The 11,820-nt window shown below is 41.2% G+C and overlaps 1 protein-coding gene across 12 annotated transcripts in view; it reads left to right on the forward strand.

Annotated features, from left to right (window-relative positions):
• Positions 1 to 7,628, forward strand: part of LOC127979205 (thyroid hormone receptor beta) — a 121,241-nt gene extending 113,613 nt beyond the window's left edge. For all 12 annotated transcript variants that reach the window (XM_052584518.1, XM_052584512.1, XM_052584519.1 and 9 more), the window contains one exon: positions 2,287 to 7,628. In XM_052584518.1, coding sequence (XP_052440478.1) covers positions 2,287 to 2,528 — 242 coding nt within the window. In that variant the 3' untranslated portion in view covers positions 2,529 to 7,628. The remainder of the gene's footprint in view (positions 1 to 2,286) is intronic.
• Positions 7,629 to 11,820: the final 4,192 nt, after the last annotated feature.

Here is an 11,820-nt window from a genome sequence, read left to right on the forward strand (position 1 = left end):
GATTACCCAGGATTACACAGGCCACTGAGGGGAAACCTCTTAATAACACTGTTAAAACAGGATTACACTTCAACTGAGAATGTCACAATCACTAGGTAAAGACTTCAGCGCCCATGTCCAGTCCTGAACAGATCTGTTATCGATTCCTGCCCATTTAAACAGATTGTCCAGTGTTAAAGCTGGGGGAACCTGAGCAAAGACTATAGTGTAATTATTTTGTAAATCTTTTCTTTTTTTTTTTTTGCATTAACACACAGAATGTTTCTAGTACTGTAGAAAATCAGTTTTTATTGGTCATGCAAAAACGAATAATAGCTAGATTCCAATAGTGTCTTGTAAATCTACATGGATTTTTTTTTTTTTTTTTCAAATGTCCAATTTCTATAGCACACTAGTGGCACAGGTTTGCAGTCAGGTGATGGAACAGCTGTTCCACTATAGTTTTTAGTATTTAAAATGTTGTTGTTTACTGGCCAAATTCCCTCTTTTCTATGCCATTTAAGCTAACTTTAGAATGTGCTGGCAGTCAAAAGTGTTTTATGAATAGGGGGGAAATTGTCATTATGTGAGCAGTAATTTTAGACTGGCTTTTAAAATTTTGTGTACAGAAATCTAGAGTTGCCTAATTTTACATTTGTGCTGTCTTTCACCAGTTTAGAACATAATAATTTTCTCCAAACATCTGGGCTGCTGAGGATGCCTCAAAAGCTACCTAAATAGTGCTTAGCGTTTTAACCATATTTGTGTGCGTACATTAAGCATTTTTTAAATAATCAGCACCTTGCTTGTGAGATTTAGACCATGCTGTTCGTAGCCAGTATCCCTTACAGCAGAACACAAGATCCAGGGGGCGTGGTTGGATCCACAAAACAGCGGGTGGACATTGGTAGGTTTAGGGGTGGAGGTGGGTTGGTCTAGGGTTCGGGGGTGGAGACGGGGGTAGGTTTAGGTTTATGTAAGGGGGTGTGGTTGGATCCAGGAGTTAGATCTGGATCCAACCATACCCCCTTGGTCTTGTGTTCTGCAGTGAGGACCGTCTCTTCGCCGCATGATATTAATTCGGTAGCACGGTTACGCGGCTCGGTCAATTGATCTGCACCAATGACAGGTAAGCGTGGCACAAGCTCTATAACATTGTGCTGTTTCATCCCACTTTCAGTGTAATTGGCTACCCATATTTACGGCTGAACTCGGTTCTCTCACTCTGAATTATGTTGTGTTTACCGGCTGTTTATTGCTGTAGATATGCAATGCAGAGAGAACGCCCGCTTCTGGAGACGGGGTGGGAATATACAGCTCATTTGCATTTATAGCGATACACTCCAAAACATCTTTTTTTTAGACACATCCCCAAAAATTACATTTTCCAGCTGTTATAATAAATGATCTGTTGGGTATTTGGGGCTGAAACTTCACAGACATATTCTGGGGACACCCAACACCAATATTGCATCTTGTAAAAAGGGCCATAATAGGTGATATTTAAAGTGTTAGTTCACCCCATTATTTTCATTTATTTTTTATTCATCTACTCGGCCTCAGTACTTTCTTCTGTGGAAAAAAAAAAATATATTTTGAGAAATGTCTTAGAGTTTTGTTTGTTATGGTTGTCCATACAATGGAAGTTATTCTCGACCTTTGTGTGAACTACCCCTTTAAAACAGAATGTAAATAAATGCTATCAGCAGGCTGGTCTTTACACATACTTTTCTTCTGGAAGTTAAATGACTAGGAAAAAGAATTATAATATCACAAGGCATCACCTTCTAGCCCTTACTTTATTTAAAGAGTTAGTGGGCCCAAAAATTTAAATTCTGTCATTAATAACTCACCCTTTTTTCATCTTCAGAAAACACAAATTAAGATATTTTTTATGAATTCCGGGAGCTCCAAAATGGCACTAAAGGGTAATGCAGAAGAGACCAATTGTTGAATAAAGTCGTTATTTTTATTTTCTTTGTGCACAAAAAGTATTCTCGTAGCTTTGTAAAATTACGATTGAACCACTGATGTCATATGGATTATTTTAATGATTTCCATGCTACGTCTTTGAGTCTAGATCGTTTTACAATTCTTGCTGTCTATGGGAGGGTCCTAGAGCTCTCACATTTCATCAAAAATATCTTAATTTGTGTTCCGAAGTTGAATGAAGGTCTTACAGGTTTGGAATGACATGAGGATGAGGAATTAATGACAGAATTTTCATTTTTTTGAACTATCCCTTTAAATGTTTTGAATGCATTTTGAAATGAAACCCTTCATCTTTTCCCTTTATTTCACCAACAGATCGTCCAGGTTTGACGAGCGTAGAACGCATCGAGCGCTGTCAGGAGGAGTTCCTCTTGGCCTTCGAACATTACATCAACTACCGCAAGCACAAGGTGTCTCACTTCTGGCCCAAGCTGCTGATGAAGGTGACAGACCTGCGCATGATCGGTGCCTGCCATGCCAGCCGCTTCCTGCACATGAAGGTGGAGTGTCCCACTGAGCTCTTTCCGCCCCTCTTCCTGGAAGTGTTTGAAGACTGACAGCCAACCAGTCGGCCAAGCTGCTCCCACCAACCCAACCTCCACAGATCTGACCTCCCTCAGACTCCGTCTCCCTGTTTCCGGTCACATGACTCTGTTCTAGCACTACTGAGCGTCTTTCATTCCATAGATTTAGGAGTAGCTCTCTGGCCTATTTTGAATGGAACCATTCCTCTTACAAAGCGGGTACATGTGAATAGCGTTACAATTTTTTTTTTTTTTCTTTAACTCTTTGTAAAAACTAAAATCAACTTTCTGTTACTCTAGTTTTTTATGTTAAATTGTTTCATTTCTGATCATAGTCTTTGATGCCACTTAACAGAGATATATGAAATATGCATTTGGGTTTTATGTCACACGCCAGGCCTCAGAAAGGAAAAAAAAAAAGAACACCACACTGCGAAGGAGGACAGCAATGTTTTGGTTTCCTTTCACATCCTTTATCTGTTGGTCTAAGGGTCTTTTCATGCTCACATTAAGCCATAGATTGGTTTTAGTTCTGGTCCAAACCCCAGTGAGCTGTCTACCTAGACAACATTTCAAGATAAAATAGGAGCATCCTTATATTGAGACAGTAAAAAAGCAAACGAGGGCTCTTGAAATATCACAATTGTGTTTTCTAGATAAGATCACTACATGGAAAGCAAATTTTGACTTGACCCAGCAGGCACTGGGCATCAATATAATGTCAGGTTGATGTCGGACAGACGTTGCATTTTGGTTGAGAATGAAAATTGAGTTGATGTTAGTGTTTGACTCCAATTTGATGTTGACTTGACGCAGGATTTTGGTTACACAGCCTAAAAACAACAAACATTAACGTCAGCTGATGTCGGTACTGGACATCAAATAAACATTGGCATTAGACATTGAATTGACATCAAAATTTAACTAACCACTTATGACATTGTGTGCCTGCAGGGATTTTTTTTCTGCTGCTCTTGAGAGTGAATTCACAGTAATATTATATCTCATCTTCCTCGCTGCTCTTCACATTCATTTGATCGCTCTGTACTCTTGTTCATTCGTATGTCGTGTTTTCTCTGACATTTTAGGAGAAACATTTTAGGACACCCCAGAGCAAAAAAAATGGTCATGTGAACAGTAGGCATAAAATTATACTGCCTTCTAATGTCAGGAGTTTCAAAGTTGTCAGATCGCTGTTCCTTTCACACTACACACCAGTTTTTTGTATCATTTGCTGGCTTCACACATTGCACAATATTTCATTAGGAAGAATCTCCAACAAAGCTCATCATTTACAAAATGCGTACATGAGAAGTGATACAGAGTATGATCTCTAATTGGCTGTAGGTCGTGGCTGATGCATTTCAAGTCAAAACACGTGGCAAGACTCTGAGGCTGCGTTCGTGTTCAATTTTTATGCCCTTCACTCATTAACTTCCCTCTGTCTTCCCATTGTTTACATTTTTCTACATATTAATTTGTTTGGGGCAGCATTCTATACATGTTTAGGTATGCTTGGTCTTCTAAATGTAAATAATATATAATTATATAGGCGTTTGGGGGGGGTCGGGGGGGGGGGGTAAATTAAACATGATCTATGATGACGTCATGATCGTGTTGCATTGTGGTCTCTGGAGCGGCCTGGAGTGTCAAATCCATTAGAAGTCAAGGCATCAACTATTAGCCGAAAAAGTGTAACGGCTAAAGCTAACACTTCCGTTCTAGCAGTATGTGGGAAAAGAGACCAGAGGCCATTCTTTTTAAATGAATGGATGTCAATGGAGGAGAGTCTTCACTCCGCTAAATAAACAGATTTTTTAAGGGAAACGGCTTATCATTTAATAACTCAACAGCCTATCTGCTAATGTTCAGCATGTTTTACACTAAACAATACTTTGTAACTATTTAACGATTTGTAGACGTTACAGTGAAAAAAAAAAAAAATGCTGTTTTATAATCGTAGTCACTGATTTTGTTTGCGACAGCTGGGATTCGGCTTATAGCAATTCTCATTGATTCCTGTGGGATCCGTAAATGGCGATTGAGTGTCGCACAACTCTGACTGAAATTCAATGACGTCAGGGCTGTAATGTGATTGGTTATGAAAGCACACGTGATTCAAGTTGACTACTATGCTTTCTCCATACAGACCCTTTCATCTCCCTACAGCAAGTCAGTCTCTGTGAAGTATGTAAATGAAGCAGACTCACTCCCTCTGTCAAAATCAAGTGGTTGAGGGCACTTAAGGAAGTCGTGGCCTAATGGTTATAGAGTCTGACTCACAACCCAAAGGTTGTGGGTTCGAGTCTCACACCGTCAGGGATTGTAGGTGAAGTGAGTGAATGTACAGCACTCTCTCCACCTTCAGTGCCACGACTGAAGTGCCCTTGAGCAAGGCACCGAATCCCCAACTGCTCCCTGAGTGCTGCAGTATAAAATGGCTGCCCACTGCTCTGTATGAGTTCCCCGAGGGGACGTGCTTAGGGAAGTTTCCGAGTGCATGTCTAAAAGTGGAGTGGAACACAGTCTGAGTCACAGACAGGTCCAGATAATTAGCCTGCTAAACATTTTTGGGCATTGGCAATACATCTGTGCTTATCTAAAATCATATCTTTGATAACACACACTATGCAATCATCACTCATGTGATCAAGCACTGATTTGACTCACATTTCAGATTTCTTTCAGTGATCTCCAGAGAACCGAGTCAAAATGCCTTCTATATCTATATCTATATATATATATCTATATATATATATATATATATATATATATATATATATATATATATATAAATTAAAAGACAGTTTTGCATTTGTAATACGTCCTTTGTTGTGTTGCATACATATGCTTTTTTCAAAGTAGCTCACTGGGTTTTTGAATCAGAACTGATTAAAATAAAACAAAAAATCTAAATGGCAAGGTGAAATGCCAGTCTTGATGGTGGTTGTGCCCTTGAGTTAAATCTTGTTTCTTTATTAGTGCACCTAAAAGCTTTTGGAAAGGCAAACCTACATGATACCGCAGTTAGAGTTCACAAATAATATTTTTTTGTTTTTTGTTTTTTTTGCTTTCCATCAACTCTAGCTCTTAAAGAATTTAGAATAGAAGAAGATAGCCTCTAGCCAGCAGCCACTAAAGTTAGCTCATTATGCCTCTATTAAGGTGCCAAAAACCTCCATAAAACATCCGTTCTCTGTTTGGTCTTGTGTCGAGCTGATCGGGGGAGCTTGAGGTCATGATTTTTTACCCATCTGTCTCTAGATCTTTGACCCGCAGGGATGCAACTCTGTTCAGTTGAACGCTTCTTCTCTTCTATAGCTGTCACACGACAGACCAGGGCAATGCTTCTGCTTGAACTTGTTGGTGCTATGAGTTTGCCGATTTATACCTCCGGGAGTGCTGTCAGTTAACCTCCGAATCGTCTGGAGGATGACGAGCGCAAATACACAAAACGCTGAGGTCAGTGGTCAACCCTGCAACAAACAGGGATGCTTTCGGATGTGTCTGTGATTGTTGTTTCAGCCGTTTCTGTTCTGGTTTTCTTCTTTTACTGTAGTTTTCAATCTTTCTAGAGATGTCCTTGTGTGCTGCAAGAGAGTTTGAATCTCGCATACCTCTACTGATTACCAGGAACCGCCAGACCTTTTTCTTTTTTTTTTACTGTTGAAAGATGGACATGAATTCAGATTCTCACCTCAAAACACGGAGCATGTTCAATCAGTGTTTTGTTATAGTGATGCCTTTTGTAAGCAATAGAATTGCTCCAGTGGTTTTTCATGTTTTGGATTACACATACAAACGTACAGGCCAACGTAGATATTAAACAGACTCAAAGTCATTGCACAGACAATCAATGTGTTCACAGAGAGTGTTTTAGAAAGAGGGGAGTAAAAGGGTCACAGCCAGGGTCCAAAATGAATGTTTTGCCACACCTGTCAGTTTACTCTTCGTCAAGCTCCTCACCACTTTAGTTATGGTTGTTTGCTCAGACAAGCTTTACAGAATGTACCGTACAAACATTTGTGTTTAAGTAATTGTGTAAAAGTTCATTTACAGCTTTCACACATATGAATTTAGTTGCAAAAATAAATACATGAAAATCACAGTCTGTGACAGATTATTATTATTATTATTTTATTTTTTTGTAGTTTATATTTATTTGATTTTAATCTCTCACACACATGTGAGATTCAGAATATCTGTTTTTACAATTTGATTTAAATCATGCATTATGTGTATTGTCTTATGTACTTGACAAAGCCAAGTTTCCTTTTCTTTTCTTTGTGTCAGCACTTGGCAAATGCCCATTTTGGACCCTGGCCACAGATCAACACATGCATGCACAGACACGCTGGGAGTCAATACTATTTCCTCGGAGCGCATAGGTGAAAAAATACACAAACGCACTACAGAAATAAAGATATTTATGGTGTGAAGGAAAGAGGCTGTATTTTTTTCAGACTGCAGATATTTTTTACATGTTATATGCACAATATTAACACTTTTGAGCAGTTTTACAACAAGGAAACAAAAGACTATCTTTTCTCAAAAATCTCTCACCATCCTCAAATAGAAACCAGAGACCTGTTTTTCAATAATCTCTCTTTAATGATCTCTTTAGAGTGTGTGTTTCATCATTCCAAATTCATTGTTTAACCATGGTAAAGACAACTACTATATGCTATCTAATAATTACAACAAAAAATCTGACCAGATCTCACCAAGCTGAACTGAAACAATTAAAGCACATGTACTTCTGTTTCTGTGTGTCCACAGTATGCTGGTGGCATGATTAAGTGAATTTTGAATGTGAATCAGTTGTCCAACATAAAATGTATTTTACTCTTACTCGCTCTCTCTCTCTCTCTCTCTCTCTCTCTCTCTCTCTCTCTCTTTTTTTTTACCAAAACGAACATATTGCACAAGCCTGCTGTGTGACAGTGGAGCCTTGAATTAGAGTTTGGATCATGATGTGATTTGGATATCCTGGAAGAGACATTGCACTAGAAAATAATCCTGGATTTGGTAAAAGATGATGATGATGATGATGATGATGATGATGATGACAGCAATGACAAATGCAACTAAGGTGAATAGGAGAATAAAGATGGTTTTGAGAAACCCCTGCAACATTTGTTGTTCTTTGTTAGACTCTGTATGCATTTTTTGGCCTTAATGAATTTATTGTATATAGCAGTCATATCGAATAGAATAAATGCGAGTTTCTTTTAGACTGTCAAAATATTTTGCAAAAAAAGCCAATCAGTTTGCACTCAGATATTTTAACTTAACCTTCAGTGAATGCCCCGATGATGACAATTTCTGCAGAATGTAATTGGTCACAGCTATGTTCATCTGTCCTTATGACCATAACATATGACCAGACCGCAACACTATGATCACAACCAAAGTGTTTAATCAAAACAACACACTGGTAAAGATGAAACTCTATAAATACCTATATTTAAATGCAAAACAATTATAATATCAGCCGCTGCAGAATTTCGGGTAAAGGTGTCAGAATTTTGCATTAATATTTGATGTGTGCTAGATCCTCTGATAGTCAGGATATTATGACACAAATATATTTGTGGCAAAGAATTGTGGCAAAGAATTGTGGGCGTACTCCACCATAGAGAGTTGTTGACTCCAAGAAGAAGGATTCTTGGAGACCAAACATTGCAACGTCCTCTCTAAATCTTGGTTGGCTCGCTCAGACTGTCCGTTACTTTGGGGATGATAACCCGAAGACAAGCTAACTGACGCTCCTAGCAATTTGCAAAACTCTTTTTAAAATTTGGATATGAAGTGAGATCCCCTGTCAGAAACCATGTCTATCGGGAGGCCATGAAGCCGAAAGACGTTATGTAGGACAGTGACCGCTGTCTCCTTGGCTGTAGGTAATTTGGGCAAGGGAATGAAATGTGCCGCCTTCGAGAACCGGTCCACTACGGTCAAAACGACCGTCATGCCATTAGAGGGCGGGAGGGCGGTAACAAAATCTAGAGCGATGTGGGACCGGGGTCTCGAAGGGACAGACAGCGGTTGAAGAAGCCCATCAGGAGGTCGGTTAGATGACTTACCACTGGCGCAAACTGAGCAAGCCAAAACAAAATCATGGATGTCACGAGCCATACGTGGCCACCAGAATAATTGTCTAACCTTCCCATTAGTTCTATTTATCCCTGGGTGACAAGGTACATTAGAACCCCTCAGACCTTAACTCCTCCGGCACAAATAAACGGTTCGGTGGACAACCGGACGGAGGCGTTACCCCTTGTAAGGCCGTCTTGACCTTCGACTCGACCTCCCATACGAGTGCTGAGACCACTAACTTCTAAGGTAAAATACACTCGGGAGTCACCAGGCAGGCGGAGGGATCAAAAAGACATGATAAAGTGTCTGGTTTAACATTTTTGGAACTGGGGCGGTACGCGGTGGTAAGTAAACTCAAAGCGACCGAAAAAAGTGCCCACTGAGCCTGCCTGGAATTGACTTTTGGCAGTTCTAATGTACTCTAAATTCTTAGGATCGGTTCAAACAATAAAAGGAACCCCTGAACCTTCCAGCCAGTGATGTCACTCCTCTAAGGCTAATTTGACAACCAACCACTCTCTATTGCCAATGTCATAATTACGTTCAGCAGGAGATAGTCGATGAGAGAATAGGATGTAAGGATGTACCTTATTTTCCGAAGCAGCAAGTTGGGACAACACTGCTCCTACCCCCACCTCTGACGCGTCGACCTCCACCACGAACTGCCGTGTGGGATCAGGGGCCACAAGGATAAGAGCCGAAATGAAGCGGATCTTGAGGTTAGCCCACCTGACCACCTGAATGGAATACTGGGGGAGGTCAAGGCTGTCAGAGGTGAGGCTAGTTGGCTGAAATTGCGAATGAAACGGCGATAGAAATTGGCGAACCCCAGAAATAGCTGTAGGGCCTTACGGGAATCTGGAGATGGCCAATCTATCACAGCCTTAACCTTGTCAGGGTGTATACATATTCCCTCGGACAAGACGATATATCCTAGGAAGGGAACAGACTGTGCATGGATACGCATTTCTCCGCCTTGACAAAAAGCCCATTCTCAAGTAACCTCTGGAGCACTCGTCTGACGTGCTGAACGTATTCCTGGAGAGATGAAGAAAAAATCAGTATGTCATCCAGGTAAATATATATAAACTGATCTACCTTATCTCTCATCACATCATTAACGAGTGCTTGGAAAACCCCAGGCGAGTTGGAGAGCCCGAACGGCATCACCAAGAATTCAAAGTGCCCTCTAGGGGTATTAAAGGCGGTTTTCCATTCATCCCCCTTCCTGATGCGGACCAAATGATAAGCATTATGTAAATCCAGTTTTATGAATATGGATGCTACGGGCACGTTTGGCAAAACCATGTTCTCCTTCTGAAAGACAGAAACAGGGACAACAGGACAAGCAGATACCAGACAAGACTCATGACAACTTTCACTCCACAATGTGACCGTGTTAGAACCCCATTCCACTCGAGGATTATGTTTGGTTAACCAGGAGTGACCTTACACAATGGGAGCAACAGGGGAGTCCGTGAGAAAAAAGGATATGGTTTCGCGATGGTTTCCAGACATGAGCAGTGTGATGGGTTCTGTATGGTGAGTGACGTGAGACAGTTCCTGACCGTTGAGTGCAGTGACTTGGATGTGGAGAGACACAGGAAGGAAAGGAATGTTCAAGTGATGTGCAAGTGAAGAATCAATGAAATTACCTTTGGCTCCAGAGTCCAGAAGGGCGTGACATTTGTGAGATTGATTCCTCCACCGCAGTTTCATCGGAAGGAGGGTCAATGATGTAATTGAGGACTTCCCAGTGGAGATCCCACCCGATAGCAGCCTCAAGTTTACTACCGGGCTGGCTCCTTTAACCGGGCATGAGCTGATGTTATGAGCTGAGCCTCCGCAGTATAAGCATAGTCCTTGGGACCTCCGGCGTTCCCTCTCCCTCCGGGACAGCCGAGCTCTACCCACCTGCATGGGCTCGTAGTCGTCGACAGGACGACGCTTAGATTCCTCGGCCCGGAAGTGCGGGGCTGCAGAGCGAAATGCATTGAACATTTAGTTACGGAAGTGATCCTGGGGGGTCTCCCAGGCAGCAGAGGCGGTGTGATGGGCGCAGTGGGAGAGGTGAGCTGATGGATCCACTGGGTGAGCTCAGACACCTGTGCCACCAGCGCTCAGATAGCGCGTCCGGTGTTAGAAATGCTCTCCTGCTGCTGATCCATGCATTTGACACTGTGGTGCATAAAGTCTGTTAGAGTGTTGGTGCTCGCTGGTTCCATAGTGGTGAGATCGTTCTGTGACGGTGGGGTGAAGGAAAGACTGGAAACAAATGTGAGTTAACAGTTGTAATGGAAATAAACAAACAAACAAACATGAAGGGACAATGATGCTGGGAAGATGACAATCCAAGATGGTGGTGATGAGGTGAGGAATCCGGATGATGGCGGTGAGAAGGCAGCAGGAGAGGATGGCACAGGAACTGCGGGGAATAGTGCCAAAGGTAAGTCTGTGGCTGAGTGGAAGTGCGTAGAGTGGATGAGGTTCTGGGAAAACACGAACATCCAACGCAGACAACACTGAAGCCAAAAAACAGGGTAAACGACATTAAACAACGATCTCACAAACACAAGACGTGACACAAACCAATATATAGGGGATGAGTAATGAGTGACAGGTGCTGCTGATGACAATTAACGGAGACGCCCACAAACTATTCAGTGCAGATGCGAAACACACAGACTTCACCACAAGGTGCAAACACCCAGAGATCACGGTTTACCAACCGTGACATAAACAAGAAGATAATATTGTAAAATTTTATTTATTTATTATTTATTTTTATTATTATTTTTATTTTTATTTTTTGATAGTGCACTCCAAACAACACATGATGGAATGAAACAAGTGAGTCAATAATTCAATTAATTTTTTTTAAGACAGTCACTTGGTATGTTCCTGAATTAATCAGCTGTTTAAAATAGTTTGAAAGAATGACTCGAGCTGAGTTCAGAATAGCATGTTAGACACCAGGGGCCCCTTCTTCATACGTCAGTTATTACATCCGAGATCAAATGACACATCCAAGATGATATCATCGTGCTAATCATGATCCGGCTAATTGGGTTCTTCGAACACACCTGTTGTGTATGATTAGTATCGCTGGATTGAGTTATCTGAGATTATTGCGTGTTCATGTGTTGGCTTAAAAGGGGATATGTATCGATACTCGAAACCATGATCAGCAGTGCAGCGATTGGCTGGTGGCAAGACGGCAATGTAA

Source organism: Carassius gibelio, chromosome B19, assembly GCF_023724105.1.
Source record: "Carassius gibelio isolate Cgi1373 ecotype wild population from Czech Republic chromosome B19, carGib1.2-hapl.c, whole genome shotgun sequence".
Lineage (NCBI taxonomy): Eukaryota > Metazoa > Chordata > Actinopteri > Cypriniformes > Cyprinidae > Carassius > Carassius gibelio.